This window comes from Trachurus japonicus, chromosome 4 (assembly GCF_045865225.1).
Source record: "Trachurus japonicus isolate A0001 chromosome 4, Traja_1.0".
NCBI lineage: Eukaryota > Metazoa > Chordata > Actinopteri > Carangiformes > Carangidae > Trachurus > Trachurus japonicus.
This window is the reverse complement of record NC_140910.1, coordinates 16,620,632-16,643,458: the sequence shown is the minus strand read 5'-3', so window position 1 is coordinate 16,643,458 and position 22,827 is coordinate 16,620,632. Positions and strand designations below refer to the sequence as shown.

At 42.4% G+C, this 22,827-nt stretch overlaps 1 protein-coding gene across 2 annotated transcripts in view; it reads right to left on the bottom strand.

The window, feature by feature from the left end:
• Window positions 1-11,648: 11,648 nt before the first annotated feature.
• Window positions 11,649-22,827, bottom strand: part of arhgef18b (rho/rac guanine nucleotide exchange factor (GEF) 18b) — a 37,377-nt gene continuing 26,198 nt past the window's right edge. For both annotated transcript variants that reach the window (XM_085774371.1, XM_085774372.1), the window contains 7 exons: window positions 22,435-22,503; window positions 22,202-22,249; window positions 21,716-21,997; window positions 21,437-21,586; window positions 14,716-15,070; window positions 14,011-14,130; window positions 11,649-13,561 (listed from right to left, as the gene is read on the bottom strand). In XM_085774371.1, coding sequence (XP_085630497.1) covers window positions 13,236-13,561; window positions 14,011-14,130; window positions 14,716-15,070; window positions 21,437-21,586; window positions 21,716-21,997; window positions 22,202-22,249; window positions 22,435-22,503 — 1,350 coding nt within the window. In that variant the 3' untranslated portion in view covers window positions 11,649-13,235. The remainder of the gene's footprint in view (window positions 13,562-14,010; window positions 14,131-14,715; window positions 15,071-21,436; window positions 21,587-21,715; window positions 21,998-22,201; window positions 22,250-22,434; window positions 22,504-22,827) is intronic.

The window sequence follows — 22,827 nt, the reverse complement described above, 5'->3', positions numbered from 1 at the left end:
AGAAAGTGATCGACCTGGTGAAAGGCTAAGGCCACGCTATCAGCACATATTTGCAATAATATGTATGTGATGTATTAACAAAATCACCAAAAACAAGTCTGTCACTTTTTACTGTAGTGTCCGTGAAAGCATTTCCTTCGTGTTGTGAGTTTTGCAGCGCATGTGTTGTCAAATTGAAGAATTCAGTGTGTTTGTGTCTTTGCATGTGCTTTGAATCTTTGCAGCCTATTTGCGTATGTGCAGGGTTATGGGTTTTTGTAGCGCATGTGTTGTCATATTTTTGTCTTTGCAAAAGGTGTCTTATGTTGGGGCAATCAGGGCCACCATAGGAATGTCCCAAATTTGCAAAAATATGTAATAATGTAATGTGCTTTCTTCTTTCCTAAACCACTGATCTCCTCCTTTGTCATGCATCCTGTTCAGAGGGGCCTGAACCTGGAAATAACAAACTATAAAAGTGGCTCAACCTTAACCAGCTAGAGAGTAAAATGCTGCTCGCGCATGATGAATTAATAATGTCATGTTATGTATAATGTGATACAGTATTGGTTACATGAAAAGGAATAATACTAGGTACATTTTGCTGATACGCTGTGCTGCTGCTTGGACTGAAACAAAACATGTGCGTACTCCCTCCACCCACGGCCCACAACAGATGATGTAGCTGAATGCCTGTCTGACAAATGGCATTTTTAAGATGCCTCTTCCCTCCCATATTTTCTCCCCTCTTTAAACACAGAGGTGGAAGGAACATCTGAAATATGCACAGCACATCGGTCGAAGAATCCTTTGTGATATGCCATCACGTCACAAAGTCAACACGGGGACAGTTTCATTCACAGGAACAGCGGCACAAAAGCCTTCGTCCACTGACCGTGGCCGATGAGCAGTGACTGTGGGCAGAGCAAGAGACGAGCCAGCGGACATTCCAGTCGAGCCGGGCATACTTGGATCCATGTGGTAAAAGAGGATACATTTCTCTTCCTCTGAGTCACAAAGACTCAGAAAAGCCCTTTGTTCTTTTGTAAGAGCTGAGGTTTTTCTTTTTCATATAAATTGCCACTTCCTCTGTCTCTCATTAATAAATCACAGATTAATTCCCAGTTGGGCTGAGTGGAGTGGAGTGTGGGGGGCTCCAGCAGGAGGAGGAAGGGGGTTGCTATAGGTTGGGGTTGCATGCAGGGGTTTCATATATTGCCTGAGGTGGCACACACACACACACACACAGTTACTGCTTCTGCAATCAAAAATGCCTTTCAACATGGAGGAGAAAAAAACACACTTCAAAAGCCTTGTCGGGCTGATGAGGAGGCCTCAGAGTCGGAGTATGGCAGCTGCAAACCCGCCCTCTGGCACATACACATGCTCACAAAAAGACACCAAACAGAATTATGAAAGAAGCCACAAGCCTGCGTGTGTGTGTGTGTGCGCACGCCTGTGTGTGTGTTTGAGACAAACCCCTTCTGTTGCACCATGTCTGGCTGACCACTTCAGATGAGATGTGACACTGAGGATGAAAAGTACAATGGAGAGATACTCGGACGTGTCAGCAGCATCTGCCCCTGTCTGGGGACTGACGTGTGTCGTCCTCCCTCCTCATTCAGACCAGAGCACGGGGGCTTATACGAAACTAATGAAGCAGACACATGCTGTATTAACACACTCACACACACACACACACAGAGACTCACGCATGCACGCACACATAATATAGAGACAGACAAACGAACGTAGCCCCTCTGATTGAACGCAGGGAGACGCCGCGCCATGTGGCTGCACCGTGACCAGCATCTCATCTCAGATTCCTTAAATTCCCCCAAGAGCCTCACTCCTGCTTTTGATACACCCAGACAATGAGATCCCGCAAGAGGAAAGACTCAGCAGCGGTGGGTCACTGCACATACTGGCCAGCAAGAGTAAAACACTGAATGATTTATGATAAGAATGTAGTGAAAAGCCAAATTGTTTGAAGGGTGTATTGTTCACAACGGTAACTGAACTGAGGTGTGTTTTGTTATTTTCAAAAGGAGGCGAAGGCCCGACCGCCGTGCCCTGATTGGCTGACAGACACCATGTCCCAGAGGACTGAGGGAAGGTTAATTAAAAGACAAACTGTCAGAGAAAGACAGAGAGGGGGGGAGTCACAGAATTCTTCTTTTCTTTTTTTTTTAAACAAAGAAGAACAAACAAGATAAGAGGAGGATATGAAAATGAGTCTGGAGGAGATTTGCTTTGTGAGAACAACAGTGCAGTTGTCCTTTGTTTGTGGTGGAACAGGTTCTTGTGCAAGTTACAGTAGATGACAGAGCTTTCAGTGGAGCTTGTGTCGCATTATCATATTATCCTCTTTAATGCACTTTAACCCTCTGCCAAGAATGCTCGACATGTTAATGGTATGAAATCAGACCCACGGGGAAAAAAAAGAAAAACACTGTGTGTGTGTGTGTGCCTGTGTGTTTGGGTGGGTGGGTGTATTTACAGTATGTTGTGCATGTGTGTGCACATGCCCAGGAAAGATTTCACCGGGTTGGCAAATAGTTTCTCCTCTGTTGAATAAGTTAGGTCTCTTCCTCAGAGGTGATGAGATGAGAACTGTAGCAGATGACGGAAGGATTTCGGAAGTCAAGAGGTGAATCAGAGGCACCATGCATGTGTGTGTGCATGTGTGTGTTTGGCCCCTCGAATTCTGAGAAACCTTCTTTTTGTGTTTTTCTTTCAGCTGCTCTTCACACAACAACAGTCAAGTGTTTTAAGTGAACGTTTCATTTCAGGGGAATGTTGTAATTGTCATCCCATTATATTATAGGCCTACTCTTTTTTTTAATTATTCATCTTGAATGTTGCAGCAACTGGTTTGGCATTTTAATTTTGTTGTACCTACATGTGACAATGACAATAAAGATATTCTATTCTATTCTATATTCAATAATGGTTTATTATATGATTTTAAATACAAAGATCAACTTAATATAAACTTAATTAACTTAATTTGGTGCTTTATTATAATAAACAAGCAGTGAAAATTAGTTCCACTGGAACGAACCACCACCGTTCGTGCCACTTACACTTGAATGCATCAGTAATGATTGAGAGGTGTAATATAAAGTGATATGATGCCAGATTTTTTGCATTCTTTTACATGTTTAGAATTGAAGCCAAAGGCCTGAATTGCTTTCTGTGCTGGCGGCAGTAAATATGTTTTGAGTAGAACATGATGCCGCAGAGGTATTTTTTTAATCAACATAACAAAAACGTGTTCTGACAAGTCACACAACTTTTATACAGTGCGCACCTGCAAACTGCTCAGTGGTGATTTATCTCATTTAAAGCATTATTAAGCTTTTCACGGTCATGTTCAGGGTCTCAGGGCGCTTGGTTAAGGTTGGGTAAAGATGGTGGTCTTGATTAAATATTGAAAAAGCCACCCCTGAGTTCATTCAAACCACAGTCTGAAGTGCCTTTGTTGCCTAAACCTTAACCACCAGCCACATACCCTGACCACCGCCCTCCAGCCTGTGTGTGGTACATGAACACAACACTTTGCTCACTAGAGGATAAAAATAACACACTGTTGGGTGACCTTGTCAAAAAATACATGTACAAGTAGTAAATCAACGTAATTTGGAGGAGACAGGGTTATATGCACAAATTAACACATGTCTTTGTGGTAGACTAATACATAGCAAAGATAATGAAGCGTTTCGGCCTTGTTTTTATTTTTAGATTTGCATTAGTTTCTATTTTTTGATTATAGTGAACGATGCTGACACGTCTGTTGTGCCCTTGATTTCTTCTGAGTGTTTTTTCTAATTCAATTTTTCTTTTTTTCCGCACGCTGGCACACAAACCCACCAAACCGAGTCTCCATTCTGGTGTTGCAGCAGTTAGTGGCCTTTTGGTCTTTTGGCAGCGTCTTCCTGTCTCCATTCCCCCCCATTCCTCCCCCTCCCTGCCTCCCTCCCTCCCTTCTCCTCCCCCGATCAACAGCGGCCAGACAGCCATCCAACCTTGCCTGCCAGCTCTGGTGGGAGGCTGGCGACTGCTCCGTTCCAGCTCCTAAATCAGAGAGGCTGTGTTTAGATCTCCCCTGTAGAGCAGCCTCTACACTTGTGATGAGCTCTGCTACGCTCAACTCTTCCAAGATGAAAGGAGGAAGTGCTGAGGAAGCTGTACGCGGTCGTCCTCACTCACCCCAGTTCGTCCATTTAGAGCTGAGTTTGGATCTTTCTGGTTTAGCAGCTCGTCTACACTCCCCCATTCCTGCTTCATCCGCTAATGTTACGTTAAGAAAAAAAAAAAGACGATCAAGGACAAAAGAATGTCGTGGTGGTTTTGAAACTGAAGAAGCACTCATGGAAAATAATCAAAGCGCACAGATATAGAACACAACAACATCTTATTTAGACAGAAAAAAGCATCTTTGCTTCGCTTTTGATGATGTTGAAAGGGTTGCACTGGAGTGAAGTGCACCACCTCAGGCGGTGTTCTTCGAAAGGGACATCAAATCCTCACAGAAAGCTCCTCAAGTTAATACAGAGAGGTTTAAGTATACCATCAACAAAAGTGCATCTACCTGATAGTGAGGGCCTAAAGCTCCCTTTTACTCGCCTTAGATTCATGTCACTATCTCGATTTAAAGGCTCCCTGCAGGCGTTTTGTCTCGCTTTTACTATACATCTACACATATTTTCCACTTTGTATTCCCATTTTCTTGAAAGCAGCACATATATTCCCCCCATACATGTTTGGCATTCACTTTCAGAAACATCTTTGTTGATGGCAAAGAAACTTTTACACAAAGCTCCTATTGGGTCTTTCCAGGGAGAAACTTAGCAAATTAAATTGCCCACTTCTTCACGTCGGGTATGGAGGACGGTTTTCCATGCTCGCTGCCAGCAGGCTATTTGTCTTGGCAACACTCGCGTTTGACTTTAGGTACCAGAAATGTGTGAGAGTGTGCGTTTGTGTGTGTTCTTTCGACTTCTTTGAAAATGCCACAGAGACCTCCCACACTGCATCGGCCCTGAACAATACTGCATCCTGAAGCAGAGATGGTAAATGCTTAAAGAGTTTTATTGTATAAAGGAACTTTGTTTCCTTTGTTTGTGTGTGTGAGTTAATTTTGCAAAATGGTATAAATAAAGTTTATCATTATGATTGAAGCTGTGGGTGGTACTTGAACTTGTCCAATATTGGTGATTATTGTATAGTAGTGCAATTATTGGCTTTATTTAATTAATAGTTTCTATGAGTTCAATATTTGTAATTTTGGGAGGCACAGTGGTGTATTGTCTTTCAATAAAGTAGATGAGAAGACTGAAATCCATGTCTTGTCTCATGAATAAACCCTGCAGTGCACAGCTAGCCAACAATGCCATTAGACACTGATTACACATTGAATATGAGTTGTGACATTAGGCAGCAAAATTCAATATTATAATATCTAACTCAAACATTAATTTAACACAGAATATTGATGTTGATTTTAAGTAACCAAAAACCCATATCTTCCAAAACTCTTGTGGCATCTTGACATATAAAATCATCCATCTCAATAACTTTGTGTCTTTGTTTAAAGAGTAGTTTTTTGTTTGGGGGGGGGGGTTAGTTCTAGCCATTGCACTGTGCTAAAAGCCAATACTCTTATTTAGAAAGGACACATTTCACAGCCACATCTGGAGGAGGCTTCGAAATGGGACAGCCAGTTCAGTTGGGTCTTCAAAAAACCCTGAATTAGGACACAACTAATGTTGATAAGCCAACGTTAGTCCCTAACCTTAACCCTGACCTGATTTTAGCTTCTAACCAAAATGTTATGTCTCTCGAGAGTCCACCATCTTTCTGATGACATTATATTGATGTCTGCTGGCAGCTGGGGACATAAAAAGGGGAGAATTTGTGAGTTTTGGTGGCTTAGTCCTTCAGATCTGTGCCCCCTCGTTTTCAGTCATTATGTTAAGATAAGTTAACCAACTGCTGACTGTAGCTTCAGAGTGAATGATCAGATACACATATTGATCTTGTTATTGATCATCTACTGTAAATATATTTTCAAACTATTCCTTTAGTCTAAGATTAAATATTGTTTTATCACTGAGAACCAAAACTCAGTGAGAATCTGATCAGGCACAGGTTGGCCTGACACAATGGCATCTTTCAGCACTTCCTGGTGCAGTATAACAACCAAACACATGGGAATAAAAACTGGACTGACCAGTCGGTCGCCAGGCTACAGCTGACTGCAAAATGCAAATGCTGCGAGCACAAAGGCCGAGTCAGCACAGAGCACACTTCCTTTATAATCCATCTCCCCCTTTCAATCCACCTGAGGTGTCTCTTGTGAGAGAACAAAAGCCCTCCACCTGATCTGATTCCTACCTGACATAACCTTTCTCTGTGGAGGCCTTTTGACTATTTCCCCCCTCACAGGGACTACCTTTGTTGATGCAAGACGAAAGAGCAGTTAGGCAGGTGGGGAGAGGAAGGGGGGGGACAATGATTCTCATTCATCTGAAGCAAAACTATTAGCTAGACAGCATGAAATCGCTCAAAGTTTACGTATCAGGCTTTACGACCCATGATAAATATCTAGTGTCCAAGGAGACATACACTGATGTAAACAAGTTTCTCCAAGCCCACCAACCTTCACTGCTCTTTATCTGACAGCGATAACAGCTACAGCCTGGGAAACAAAATCAAAATGCCTTATCTAGGTCTTTTTTTTTTCTGGAATATAACCACAGCGTGCCAAGAAGGATATGTACTGTAAGCTGAGTTTTGAAGCAGCCTTGGCTGAGAGACATGTTTTACTGCCAGTTATCTCTCTGTAATCACCTTGGGTGTTAGCAAAGAGGGCAGATAGAGTCTGCTTTGTGTCTTTTCAACAAGAGGATCTTTGTGTCAGCCAGGAGCAATGAATCAAGACTCAGATAAGCAGCCAACAAGCACATTCCTTTAGAACATCACTTGCAAAAACAGCAAACTTGAGGTTAAGGAGGATGTACTGGTTGTACATGGTTGAGAAACGTTGCTGATCCAGGTTACGAGCAGTGGCTCCAAACCAGGGACAAAGTGAGATCACAAGATTTCACACATTTGCTTTTTTTAAGTCATGCTAGCTGTGTGGATCATTGTCAGTTTGTTGGTCCAGACTGAAACACCCTAGCAACTATTTGATGAATAGCCATGAAATCTTGAGCAGACAGTCATGGTTTCCAGACACTGTATCTTACTGACTTTGGTGATCCCCCAAGTTCCTCTAATGCCACCATTTTGTAGCTTGGAGGGAAATGTCTCAATAACTACTGAATGGATTTATATGACATTTGGACAATAGCATGCTGATACTATGATTTAGCTCAAGGCCTTTCAGTGTTCAGTGCTGTCACCAAATCCAGTGAAAAGACCAAAACCAACAATGTGTGAGCCCATCTTTTTACGAGTTCCCCAGTTATGTCTGTGGCACATAACCCCAAGCCCATTTTTTCCCCTACTGTAGACATAAATCTTAACAGTTAAGACACTGTAGCTCTAAGTAAATGTTACTCAGAGAGAAATATAAAGTGTACTTTTGGGAACTGTATTCAGCTTTACACTCGTGTGCGCTCTAGCGAGTGGCCACAGGAAGGAGAATGTGGGATTGACTGAAGACAAAATAATTCAGTGCTCTCATTCATCATAAAAAAGAAACAATGGTGCCTGGTGCATCACTGTGGTTCATTGATGTGCTTTTAATAGTTTTTGAACAACCGTAGTCTATGGGAATACTAGTCAATTCTTTAGTGGTTTTAATACTTTCAAGATAATAAAGAATTTTTACCAGACTTCTCCTTCGAGCAGTCTTGTAGACACTCCAGCACGGCTGTAGACTCCTGTCTCTTGTGGATTACTGGGTAACTTTATCTCTTCCGCCTTCTTAAAACTATTCAAACAAGAGAGAGAAAAAACATTGTTCAGTTGAATCTAAATGAATGAGACACATGCAAGCGTCACAAGGAGACCTTGCCTTATTCATCTTGAGGTTGGGATCCCTGAATTTGAATTCTGGTGTCAGTGGCCACACACTACACTCTTCTTAAAGCCCAAATGGTTCATTCCAACCTGCATGGTGCCAGAGCAGAAGGAAGCTGTTAGATCTGAGTGGAAGAACAAAAACAAATAGAAACCCACTACCGCTGAGATGGGGAGTCTATCAAACTAAGATTCCTCTGCGTTTTACGGGCCTGCAGGGAGGTTCGTCTGCACGTCCGTCTCTGGGGAGAATCTATTTGTTTAAGTCTGTGGTGAGAAGAGCCACTGTCACAGAATAACAACAGCCAACTCCTGACTTCCTGCAAACTGCATCACATAAAAACGCCTCCGAGCTGCGAGGCGGTCGGGGTTGAGATGGACTGGAGACATTAGATGAGAGGGGAAGAGACAGGGAGACATGCAATGGGCAGAGCAGTGGAAGGAGCGAGACAAAAACAACGGTGGAGACAAACGCAGCTTCCCTCCACAGGGGAAGCAGCCTGGAAAAATAATTGTTGAGAGGAGACAGAGAAAAGCCACTAATGACAGCAGACAATAAAAACTGGCCACTACTGTAGCGTCTTCCCAGCCAGAATGACAATAACGCAGGAACTATAGCAGTGCCACTGTTAGCAAAGGTCTACAGAGGGATGAAACAGCCACAACCACAGCACCTGAAAATAGAGCCTTGTCTGGGAATAGACTGTTATTAGGTCGTCTAAACACACAGTCAATAACACCTCCTGCACACTGAGGAACAGTGGTGCTAACTAATTGGGTGGTCAGGATTATTTTGACTAGCAGCGAGTAGAAATTTAAATAATGAGGCTGAATTATATGTTGTTACATGTTCATGTGGTAATTGCTGAGGTGGGAAAAAAAACAAGAACAAATCCTTGTAAATACAAATTCACACGAACAGGAATGATCCATTGCATGCTAGACCTCTGCTGCGCTAAACACCACTGATCCAAATACACAGCAAATCCAAACAATGAGCTTTTGTAGACTTGCGATTTCAAAACTCAAAAGACAATAAAAACAAAGGGAAAAATCATTTCAAGATTTTTTTTTATTACTAAACTCTCTCTAAGGCAGCAAGTTTGTGTCCACAGGTCATTCTAACGTCTTGCAGTGAATAAAATAAAACAGTACAAAAATCAGTTTTGCCGTGTGCTACAAATGTCATTAGACAGCTCTTGGTAAATAAAAGTTCACAGACAATAACAATAAGCATTATAAATATTCATTTTCCCCTTCAAGTATGCTACTATCCAAAGTGACTAGTGTAAAATTGGCAGAGGAAAGAAAATATGTTCATGATTATTTACACATATCAGGTCCAATATGTGTGTATGGGTGTGTGTGTGTGTCTGTAAAAAAAAAAAAAAACACACACAATTGGAAACAACTTGGTTAGAAATGTTTCCATTGTGTTTTTGATGGTGAGCTCACACACACACACACACACACACATACGCAGATACACACACAGTGATGTGACTGACTGGCTTCCAAGTTTTAAAACAGAGAAAAAAAAAAGGTTAAGTAGTTCAGTACAGCAAAACAACATTTAAGACTCGAGTTGATCCAAATAGTGGAGCCGACAGGCAGCGTCCACGTCTCCTGTCGAGGTCCGTTACAATCCACAGAGTAAAAGTCCTGGAGCAGAACTAAAGTGCTCTTACACCAGATTTCCTGTTGTTTAACATCTCTCACTTGGAATCACTTGTAAATACAGTCAAAAATGAAATTGACAAACACTGAAATAAAATAGTTATTGATCCTGGAAAGAGTTTTTTTTACGACACAATCCCGACTCACAGTTGTCTTACTTGCTTTTTCTAGGGCTTTCAACTGTATCATATTGTCTTCATCTGTGGATGGAATTTTGCTCAGTTGTCCTGGCATCGATAGTGGCTGAAGCCAATGTGAGATTGTTGAAAGGCCCTGGGACGAAAAAGTGAGTAAGTGGACTGTTATTTGGGAACTGTTTTGTCAAAATCTGGAAAGTCTGAAAACCTCCGTATGGTGTGTTCACATGCACATTAAGATCCCATGAATAAACTGCTGGTACATAAATACAACATTAACTCAATGAGAATGAGTTTTACGAGCTCACATATTGATCATGGAAGAAAATCAGACACTAACGTTAGGGCGTGTCTGTACACTGGTGTACCTATTTGATTTATTGTTGATTCCATAGTTTATCGTTTGTGTACTTTGAGACTTTTGTGATCTGGATACGAGGCTGTAAAACAAACAGGAAATTCAAAAATTAGACCGGGAGCAGGATATGAGCTGGACTACAGTGTGCTTGTAAACACACTTGTTATGGACACTCCCTGGAGGATGTTTTTACAAGTAATAACACTTTGTGGACGACCACACAACCGGCGCAGTGTCATTTATCCTTCATACACAGAAAGGAGCCCAGTCAGCCGAATGTCTCTTTGGTTTAACCGACTGAAACGAGCAGATGGTTTAGTTTTCTTTTTCTTTTTTACGACTGCTACAAAATCTTGATGACACATCACTCAGGAGTCGGAGGACAAAGATGAACAGACAGTGCACCTCGACTTCAAAGCTGCAACATTCATGCAGATCAGAAGATTAAATACTAACCTTCAACTTTAGTTGATTTATACAACAGCAATGACTGATTGTGATTTCATAAACTGCCATGAGTTTATCCAAGCAAGGTGCCCCGTACTGTGCTGTACCGTACATACACATAACTGTGTTTAGTCTTTTGGCTGACTTATGCATCTTGATTAATGCCAAATATCCGTTTCCAATACAAGTATATGGAGGAGGAGGGCAGCCAGTGCAGAGATCAGGTACAGTATGTACAACATATACATAATATACATCAACACTTAAGAAACTTGCTCAAACTCAAGGTAGTGGTCACACCTTCAGAGATGAGTTTTTCTGGACCAAGACAAAAAGCTCCTCCTCCAGAGACCCAGAACACACCGATGTGTCAACTGCCTCTGGATTTCAAGGAATCTCATGTACACACAGGGAGAAGGAAAGGGAAAGACACCCCTGTATTTCTTCTGTAGAGAGAGATAAAGACTAAAATCTCAGACTGAAATCTTTTTTTTTTTCTTCTTTTTGTTTTGCTGCCCTCGTCACAGTACCGCTTTTCTGTCAGGCAAGGAGATTTAAGATCCAGCTAATGAAATGTCATCAGGAAACAATAAAACACACTGTCACTGAGACCTGCAGGCCTCAATTTAAAACAGACATCTTCATATTTAACTCAAAGACACAGCGGCTTTGCAATTTTACAAAACTGTTGAGTCAGCAAACTGAACTCCAGAGACACAAGACTGGAAAGAATGGGAAGTCCAACAAAAAAAATATTTTTCTTTCTTCTTCTTCCTCTCTTGGGTGAAACATTAGGACCAAAGTGAAATTAACAAGGGAACTCATATACTTTAAAAATGCTTCAGTTTTCTGCACTCTCCTCCTTTTAGGCTTATCACATAAGCCTGTACATGTATACAGAAACCACTTTACATTAACTAGACTGAGATAAAACTGCCCTAACACTGTGCTCCATTATGCACTTAAGACCTTGTTTTCATTGTCTGACTTATCCGTATAATCTTTCTATGGTCCGTTTACCTTTGGGAGCAACAAAGAGGCCTTTATTCTACTGGAGCAACTAATGCAAAATCATGATGTTTCTATTATCTATTGATGATGATAGATTTGAATATTTTCAGTGTACCTAACCCTATCATCTTTGTTGATATGACTATTAGTTATATTTTCTTTAAGACTCACATTTTCTCTTTTGTCGGCATCTGTCCAAAAATATGAAGCAGAAAAGTCAATCGTACCATTAAAAAGAACATGCAGCGTGAAATGTCATGAATTGTACCTTTCACTATAGCTCCACTAAAACACCAACAGACAAATGTTTTTTAAAGGGATACATTTGGGAAAATGCCGCTTAGGGTGTGACAAACACATTGAGGCCTTTTGGAAGTCTACGTCGTTCATGTTAAGATAATTTCCTGTGCTTGTAATAGGATCAATAAAAGCACAGCTGTAAGTCTTTTAAACTTTAAAGGTTGAGGGCTAATTTAAATAAAGTTAACTCTCAAATTTACATAAACATGTTGAAAATTTATGTATTAAAAAAAATGAGCTCGAATTTAACAGCTGACTCAGCTGTAGTTGCGGAACTAAAAACCAACACTTGTGAAAATGCTCTTTAGAAATATGGTCCATCCTGGGATAAATACAGATACTTAATGGTTAACCCTCAAATTTTTTTAGGAGAGCTACTTCTATGAAATGCAGGAACAAACCTTGAGTAAAATTACTTTAGAGACATTAGAAAGGCCTCCCTGAGTTTGTCGCACTCCGTTTGGACTGGAAGAATAATACAACTTGACAAAAGCCAAATTCTCCCTTAATTGGAATGAAGCAATATTGAATAAAAGTGTGGAGAGAAAAAAAAAAACCCTGTCTGCTGACCAAATCCAAGTCAGGTTTCACAACCACTGGCAACACTTCAGGTGTAATCCAAAGTGTCAACTGTCTGCAATAAAGCACGATTAGGCAGAACGAGAAGAACTAAATGAAATGAGTCAAAACTGTACAAAAGTTCATTCATGAGTCTGGAATGGAGTATTTACACTGTGCAAATGAAACATCAAGAAGAGAGCGTCTGTGTATTAAGAGTTCTTCTGAGTTCCTGTACTTGTGGCTCCAGGTCCAGTAGAAGCAGAGGGTGTTAAGGCCGGGGCTCCGTTGCTGCACCTTTCACTTCGTACGTGCTTCACTAACCAGCCTGACCAGAGTCTCTTGAAATGCACCCGACTGTTTGTTTGTCTTTCACATTGTTCCAGTCAGTCAAGTGACCTTCATCTTGCAGCTTGTGTCTTTGGGTTGTTACAACTTCATTTAAACCGGTTCAAGACGCCTTTGTTTTTTATACTTGTTTAGGAAAAAAACATTAAATAAAAAAAAGAAGAAACAACAAAAATAAAGTCCTCTTTTTTTGAATAAAATGCTGTGATTTCTTTTTCTACACGGGCCATAGCTCTCTGCAATATAACATTGCAATGTTAAAACTTCCTGACCTCATCAGTCAACAGCAACACATCTGCCCACACTGATCATCACACGTGTGAGCGGCTCCTTGTGGACCTTGGACCTTGTGTTTGATTGGGATCGTTTTTGTGAACAGTGCTTGATATTTAAAAAAAGATGACGTCCTCCTTGTTGGGGTCATCCGTTGGGTTCTTGTACGGCGGCGGCATGGCGTGACTGTGGCTGAGCCCGTGATTTACCGGGACGTGGGCCTGCGTGTTGGGGCTAATGCCCTGTAGCTGCACGTGGGACTGGAACTGGAGAAATCCGCCGCTCTGCGAGTGGGGAGGCATGGGGGGAGGTATGGTGGGAGGCTGAGGATGGGACTGAAGAGGAGGCATGGGGGGCTTCTGAATATTTGCAGGGAGGGAGGTGCTGAGAGAGGAGGTGGTTTGGGTGTCCTGCCCAGCACTGTCTGTGGGACTGAGTTGATCTGTCAGACACATAAAGTAAAGGCCGTTAAAGAGCAAGGGATTACATCAAAAACAGCTGAGGAATTGTACTTGTTTAATACAGATGGGCTTACTCATTCTAACTGAAATCTATCACATGAAATCCTGCCAGTGTCTTTTGTCAGTGATAATTGCAATGGCCCCGGATTAAAGTGTTAAAAGGTGTGTGTCAGCAGTACAGCCCGTCATTAATCACAGTGAAGCATGTGAAATTGATAGGTGTTTACACAGGGTGAGGCTGGGCATGAAGGCTGCTTTACACAGAGGAACACGATCGGGTGGGGTCTGGTTTGCCAAGGCGGTGAATGTGTGTGTCTGTGTGAGAACAGAGGTTTAATAATGCAGTAGGCAAAGACAGACGGGAGGAGATTGTGTTTGGGTTTGTCCTGACAGAGTGAAGGAGAGAGAAGGGTGTGTGTCAGTGTGGTACCTGTGTGATGGTGCAAGGCTGTCTGCGAGAGCTGCTGGTGGGGGCTGATCGAGCGCTTTGCCTTCAGGGCGTTTTCGTCTCGGCCGGACAACTTCAGCATCTGCTTCATATCCACTGAGGCTGAGAGGAGGAGGAGGAGGAGGGGGAGGAAGGAGAAGATGATGATGAGGAGGAGGAGGAGACCAGTAATGGGAGGAAAAGGGAGAAAACAAAACAAGAGACAAACAGTGACAGAGGGTGATTTAATTGTGAAATTAGATTGCATTAGTAAACTGGAGCAGCCGGGCCTGGCCTCAATTTAGATGGTTAATGTGACCTAATGGGCCACTTAAATGATGCTGATCAGGTCAAGCTCATGTCAGGCACAGATGGCTGAGATGAAGAAAACCCCAGAATACTGCAACAGTGAGGGAGGACTTCACCCCAGTGCAATATTCATTAAAGATATATTCATTTTTCAGTGGCATATTGTGTTAGACTTTCCATGTAAGTATTGGTTGGTGTATGTTTAACTGAGAGCTCTTGCTTTCAGTAAAATACATTTTAAAACTTAATGTCTACCCAGGGAGCTGCAGGCTGGGAGAAAAAAAATAACATTTAAATGTGTTATGTGGGTTCAACCTGTGTCTGCTCAGTTCTTCTCCTACATCCTGCCTGCTACATGTATACATCATGTGAAAGTGATGTGAAGTGTTAACTCCTTACCTGTGCTGTCAGTCCGATGCGAGGCTTTACCACTCTTGCCTCCTTTCCCTTTGCCACTGCTGAAGGCGGCCAGCTTGGTGGGGATCTGCTGCTGCACCCCGAATAGTTTGTGCTGCTGGTTGGTGGTGCTGAAGAGATGGAGGGGGACTTCCGTCTTCAGCGGTGGAAGAGCGGAAGAGCTCGCCTCGCGCCGCAACATCACTTCGGGCCGATCCGGGTAGTCGGCCGGTGCCACGGACAAGCTGCCGCGCACCAGCGGCTTCTGAGGCGCGGGGAGGTCGGAGGCGCTGGCGGAGCTGGTGAGGCCGGAGGCCAGGAGGAGCTCCCCGTTCAGGCTGCCGGACAGAGGAGCCACCTGGAGGAGGAAGAAGGCTCCGTTATTTACCGAGAAATGAGTGAAGTCTTCTTTAAGTGTTGCAAACGTCATCATATAAAACTTCAAATTCTGTATCCAAGTTCACAGGGGACAGCTCCCCAGCTACACTGTAATTATCCATGTATTTGTGGCCAGATTCAGTTTGGAATCTGGGTTGTGGAAGGTCATGTTTGCATGTTTGTATGTGTGTGTGTGTAAGCAGGCTGCATTGTGGGTTATGTATGCATGAGTGTATTTCTTTTGAAGGAAAAAAAAAGAAACTTAAAAACAGCTTTTTTAAAGTAGAGAAGACACACACACACATACATATTCTGTGTGATGCCATGTGTCATTACAGAAAGACAATCTGCTGAGGAGCATGGTATTTATGGGCTAAAGAGGGAATCAGAAACACATGCGAGTCTTTCTGCTGAGCACACACTTTGGTAAGTTTGGTAACAGGCTTTTGATGTATTCCCAGAGGCTCAAGGACAATATGCACACACACACAAAATGAGAAACATAAAACCCTTAATAGTCCCTGTGCACATAAAGGCATGCCTAACAAAACAGGCAGAGCTGTTAGAGAAGCAGGGGGAACAAGAAAATGGCTCTCATGACATCAGTGGATGAAAGACACTGACTGCATTGTCCACTTGATTGCTAAACTGAAGGAAAGAAGATCTAGAGATTGAGTCAACATCATCGACCAACCTGCATTTAGTGAGATGGACCTGGAGGATTTCCTCAACAATGGAGTGGTGTAGTGTTTGTATGGGTTGGTAATCCCACGTGTTGCATTACATGAACTATAAAAAGAATCTTTTCGCCGGGCCATTGTTAAACTTCCTAAACTAACAAAACCCAAAGTTAATAACTCTGTTGCACAATGTGTTGCACAAGGCCATTTGTCAAAACACAGAACACAATCAAACACTTCGGAGGTTCAGAATCTACTTTGCATCTTTACACAGCCACATGTTAATATTCAATGCTCGAGATGATCAAGCTTTATGAGAACCAGTAATCTGAAGATAAACTCAAATATATGGGGCTCATTCTTTGCCCTCAGAGTTAGTTTGTTCAGATATAACAGTTTCTAGATATAGTATACAGGTACTGACATAGATGTGTTTGTGTGTGTCTGTTAAGCATTAAAATGTAATATTACTTTTGTAATAAAGTTGTCTCTGTGTGTACTATACAGGTGAACTGCAGCTCAGTTTGATTGAAAAAATAGAAAGGTGTTTTTTGCTCTGAAATGGAATCAAAACAGGAAACACGGGACAACAAAACAACATCTCCATTAAACTGTGCATCATGAGGATGAGGATGACTAATAATGCAATTTGTTCTATTTGATCAAATAAATGGTTTGGCTAGTAAACAACATGTGAGTCACATTAATTGGCAAAAATAATGACTCTGGAAATTGAGCACCATAATACAAGTCTACTGACACAAGCTGCCTTTCATCTGATATTCAACCAAATATTGCTACGGTCACCAAACAAGTTGGACCACCGAAAGATTTGACTGAAGCATCTTTAACTTCAAGTCTGAAGAGTCTTTAACTGCTCTGCTCTGTATGCAGCCTACATGCTACAAGATTGATGATGCCGCAGAATACTTCCTGTGGGGATGGGGGATGCACGATGACTGTGTTTTACAAGGCATGAAGGGCAGACCCATCTGACTGTGACAGTGTGTGTATGTTTGTGGAGACTGTAGCTTCCCCCCCAGCTCTAACAGCAGAGCATGACGGCGTGACCTGAGGCAGAGAGGGGGCCCTGCGGTTGGGAAAGTCTTCATACCTCCTTCCCACCTTCACTCACTCTTCCCTCTTTCGGCACTCGCTCATCCTGGAACACAGATGTTCCTTTGTCCCCAGAACAAGGTGATCAGCTTTAACTGGCATAAACATCAGGTTTTCAGGGAAGTAAACTGTGCGGGAGCTACAGAGCACAAAGAGACTTGACTGACAGCACATAAACAATTAGCACTGGCTGCCTTCCAGAGCCTTCTGTTAATGACAGGCTTGGAGTAGCTAATTACACAGCACAGATCCTTTCATCCCGAAAAAACTGCCTGGATACTCCCGCATCATCTGTTTGATTAGTCATTAAGTTTGTTTCCAAGCAAAAAAACTCCATAGTGGAAACTCTCAGCTGCTTTAATGTGAGGATTTGCTGCTTTCCGTTCGACTGTATTTGATTTTGGATGGACAAAGCAGGACATGTCACAACAGAGTCTGGAATTTTTTTTTAATCAAGTGATGTCATGATTAATGAAGAAAATCTGCAGATTTGAGTATGACGAAAATAACTACATCGGACCCAAAAAACGAGAAGTGCAACATCAGTCTCAGTACTTTCTTTCCCTCACTTAGCAAATGATTGATTTCAACTCTGAGTAATTTGACAATATTTTGGTTGAAGACAGAACAGTACTGGACACAGCCTTCATCTAACAGGTGGGAAATAGCTACAGTGACAGATGGTGGACAGAAAATATCTACCCTCAAGCTCTGCAAAGCAACTGTAACTGTCATGCTTTTAGGAGTTACAGCGGCTGATTATAGAGGCGAGACACAAGCATCCAAGTTGTGTGCATATGGTGAAGGTGTTGACGGGTAAAGAGCAGTTCATCGGGGTCTTTTCATCAGACCACAGGAACACACTCAACCGGCAGCACCGTAAATCAGCCTGGAAACTGAGGCCGAAGAAGGGAAGAGGTAACTCAGCGTGTAGAAGACACCAATACAGCTCGTTGTTTACGACCGGCCCTTTGACATTTCACCCTACCTATGTTTTACCAATGTTCTCTGTCATGTTCTTGTAGTTACACCAGTTAGTCTGTTTTACAGTTTTCTCTCAAAAAAGCTTCCCCAGCGGGCTCGTGTTGAAGGCTGGAGATTTGATTTTCGTGTAGGTCACAGTTTCTACCTTCTATTTCATTTCACATCAAATAAGGTTAGTTTATGTTTGTTTTTTATTTTTCCTTAAAATTGTACTGCATGTCATGAGTCCAGCTCAAGCCTTAACTATGCACATGCTTTGTGACTTCCCTTTTCATAGGACTCTTATGAAATAAGGCCCAAGGACATGTCCTAGGTGATGTCATGATCTTACCTGGCCTCCTTATCAAGAGGCCAAGTGAGATCATATGAGGTGACACATGAAAGGGAAGTTCCTCTGAAGCCAGGACGTGTCGCAACTGGAGCCGTTCTTGCTTAAACTCTCACATGTTAAGAAACGCAAACACACATGGAGGCATGTCTTTTTTATGAGGTCTAATCATAGCTCTATGGGCTTGCTGATGAGTCTTAATGTTGGGGGGTGGTGGTGATAAATGTCTGCTGATATCAGGCTGGCTAAGAGCCTGGAACAGATCCTGAGGTCACAGCTCATGAAAAGATTGTTTGATGCGTTTTGACGCAGCGTAGGAAACAAACCGCGTCCAAATCTCCCAAAACCACGGCCAAGAAAAGTCCCACAGCCGAGCCAACAGTATAGAACTGCACCCCCATACATCTGCATGTGTACAAAACACACAAACACGCTACTTAACTGGTCTTAAACAAATATTATGGGCATGACTTAATGGGGTGCTGAGTGTTGAAAGAGTCGAGACATGACCTGCTTTTGGGATCTATCTTTCAGTCTGTGTAACAAACAAACACGGCACAGCAATCCTCCTCACCGCGGCTGTAATTACAGGAGTCTCTGCATTGCTCATCACAGCAGATTAGGTCAATTCAGCCAGGGGTCCTCCACTTGACAAGACCAAAGGCTGCGGTTTTCCAGGAGTCACTGTGAATTATTCGAGCTACAACTCACAGTCAAAGGCCTGCCTTCTGCAGCCAGTAACAAGATGATGAGAGCAATAACTCATGTCAGCTGGTTGTGTTTGTGTACGTCTTGGGTTAAGACTCCAGTTGACTGAGGACTGAGGCATTTCTTTCAAAGGTCTTCTTACCGTGAAATCTCTGGGATGACACAAAAAATGGATTTTAAGATAGGCAGCCAGACGTCTGAGAATTTTGTGAGTAAAGTCACAGTAAACAGATAAGAGTGAAAAAAAGGGGGAAATGCAGTTGCAACAAAAAAAAGATGGTACTGTAGCTTTTTTGGGACACGTCAGGACTTGAATGGACAGTGTTGTGTCATCCGTCAACTACTCGGCTTTGGTATGCAGGATGAAGAGGTACTGGCCAATCAGAGATGCATGTCAGGCGTCAACCGGGTAGGAATGTCAGACAGCAGAGACGGGCTGAAGACATCACTGGAGACCGCCTCAATCAGAACAACACATCTTTACAGTACGGGAATGTGGCCACATTCAGCCCAGACCACCTCTGAATGATCCATCCCTAATGAGTCTTCAGTGCTTTGCTTTCCTGTACTTAAAGATGACCACTTGTGATCAGACCAGTGCCACTGAGTCAACGTGCTGCCTGGTAATGTTTACTTTCTTATAGGACGCGTTAGTCAGAGTGAACAATGCCATCATTAGGTGTGAGTTACTCAAGTATGTGTGTGACTCAGCTGCAACAGCCCAAAGTAATGCTCATGATCGTATCCCACTACTTACTGCTTTCAATATTTACCCACCATTTCAATTTAAAGCATATTTTAAAATGACTAAGACATCGAACACTCATGAATGTTCCACACACCACAGGAATAGCTGCAGACCTTAGGGAGAGAGAATCAGTGCATGTGGCAAAAAATAAAAAATAAAGGATGATAAACAAGTAACCTGATGACTTGACTTCACTATTACACTGTGTGTAAGGTTTATGGGTTTGGTGATTTTACCAATGTCTCAATTCTGCAGGGTGGTTTTTAAATTAGATTAGATTTGTGGAAAACTGGTGCCACAGACGAAGCCACACTCTTTGTTGCAAGACTGCTGTGTTAGACTGCATTAGTTTTAGTCCTGTGTACGTAATAAATGGCCGACCCAGTGGGTAATCCTCATAAGGATGTCAAAATTCACATGTGAGAGTGTAGGAGGTTGGTGAATATATATATATATATGTGTGTCAAGATAAACAGTCATATAGGCCTTTGAAAACACTCAAGGCTGACATTAAGTAAGTCTGCTGAAGCTCCACGACAGATCTGTTAGCACCAGGCGTGGAATTACAGTCAGTGGATCTCTCAAAGTTCCTCTCCCATGAAACTGACAAACAATGGCCCGCATTGTGCTGCAAGGAGAGAACGAGGGACACAAGTGTGGAAAAACAGGAAGGAGAGAAGAGAAAAAGTGGTAGAGAAAAGGTGAAGGGAAAGACCACTCTCCATGTAGGAGGATGAGTGGGTTGAGTGGTTAGAAATGTAATCATTATTATGTCTGTTTGTGATTACACCCATCTGTGACACAGGTTGTGGGAGACCAGCACTTCTTTTCCACCGGTAAGAGGCTGAACTCAGGAACCGCATGTTCCTTAAGCAGCGCATTCATGTTACGCTCACATGTGCAGTATTTTAATGCAGCCAAATTTCCAATGGAGTTGTGCTGGTTCACATGTTGTTCCATTGGAACAAGTCTTAAATAGTGACTGAAATGCCGCGCATTAAGACGACATGTTAACTTCAAAAACCATTGCCAAGCTGCTCTGCTGAAACCCAAATGTTATATCTGTGACATCGTCTGTCGAAATCACCAAACAATCTAGCAACAAATGTTTCGGGATAGCAACATTGCAAATTTGTAACGGTTTGGAAGAAAGAAACAAGATCACAAAAGCACCAAATAGCAAGCAATAGAGACAGGAAACCCCCTTGCAATTCTCTATCCTGTGAGTAATCACCACCCACACCGCTGCTCCTGGTGTTTAATTACCCCTTCCTCTAAAGCACCTCATGCTCTTCCCTCATTTCCCTCTTTTCACACCAAACCTAAAAAGGGGCAGTAAGACGATCCTATGACCTTCAATTCAGAGTTTCCATATTATTCAAAAGCATTTTTATAATCAGAGTTACAAATGTGAAAAAACACCTTCAAGTTGTTTCTGAAATAAATCATTTTGTGTCATAAACTGAATAAATGAATCATTTGTTTGATGTGGAAACCAGAAATTACATTTAAACTGTCACGGCTATGAGGGTTTGCAAGACATAAACGTTGCCATCTGCTAATGTGGTGACTGTTCATGTTGACAAACGTGTGAGCACATCTGTGTATGTAGATGCCCGATGAAGTCCTAAAGAAAAGCTAACATGCAGTCTGCTGTAAGCGTCTATTTCTGTAGGATGTCAGTTCTTTCTAAATGTAAAATATTGTGACGATATAATACTGTATGTATGGTGATACAGTATTTAGTTTAAGAGTTATGTGCCTCCAGCAGTGGTTCCCCACCTCAATGGTCTTCCTCTTGATCTTCTTCTGGTGTTCCAGCCTTTCTTTTTCTTTCTCCACAGCTCTGGTGGACTCCCTCAGTCTCTCCAGATCCTGCTGGTACGTCTCCCTCTGCCTGTCTAGATCCTCCCTTTCTTTTGCCAGATGGTCCTGCACCAAAACAACAACAAACCAAGTTGAAAAAGTTTCTGCAGAATATTTAAATCACATGAGCATGTCAGGCACACAGCGAAGGAGCCAGAATTTCAGGTCAAGGACAATGCAGCAAGTGCATTTCACCTCTAGCCGCTTGCACTCCTCCTCCCGTTGTCGGAGCCTGGCCTCGGTGGCCTCGACTTGGTGGCGGTGCCTCTCCCTCTCCTTCTCCCAGCGCTGCTGCTCCTGCCGGTGCTGAGACTGCAGCTTGTGGAAGCTGGCCAGCTCTTCCCTCTGCAGGGCCAGATTACGCTGCTTCTCCTGCTCCAGCAGCACGTTCCCCCTGTGGCGGCCGGGCTGCGAGGCACGCTCCGTCAGAGATGCCCGCTGCAGCTCGATGTAACTGTCCTGCTGCGATATGATGGCCTGAGGACAGATTCAGGAGAAGGATTTGGAAGTGGGGCAACATTCAATTTTGTCCGGAAATAACAATATTATTCTATTACAGCGAAACACAAATTCAACAGGTTCATTATAAAGTTAAAGGGAGCCATGCTGCAAATGCAAACACCAACAAATCAATCAAATTAGATTTTCAGATAGAGCATAAACAGTTGAGGACAGATTTACCTGCAGACTATAGAGCCTCTGGGAGAGCATCAGCACTCTGTCAAAGAACTGGACCGAAGACACAGATTTAGTTATTATCATATAACCTCCGGACAACAAAACAAGATTTCATTGGATAAGTAAACTATTCATTGGTATGGTATCATTTCTGTTCATAATTCATGGCTGTGAATTTAAAATCCTGCAGTTTTTTGTTTAACACAAGGTTACAGTTGAAAAAAAGGAGAGTTTACCTCAGCCTCAGGGAAGGAGTTGGACCAGATGCAATTCCATCTGGCAGGAGAGCTGCAGCTCTCATCGACCTGAGCAGTCAGACACACGGCAAGTCACACTAATGATATAATATCACAAACACACCGAGTGCTGTGCTTTACTGAGTAGACGCTGAAAACATTTGAAATATCTGAAATTTGTTAAGGTAATATGAAAAAAAAAACCTCAATCTTTAGATCTTTAATGATATATACCAAGACAATTTGCATGTTTTCCTCATTTCTCTCCATCCTACGCATCAAAATCCTAAAGAGGTTCCACTGAGCTGTTGTTTGTAGCCATGTTGGTGGAAAATGTAGACCTTTTATCATTTTGTTTGTCTAATAAGGTCAATTATATATTTTTATGTCTTT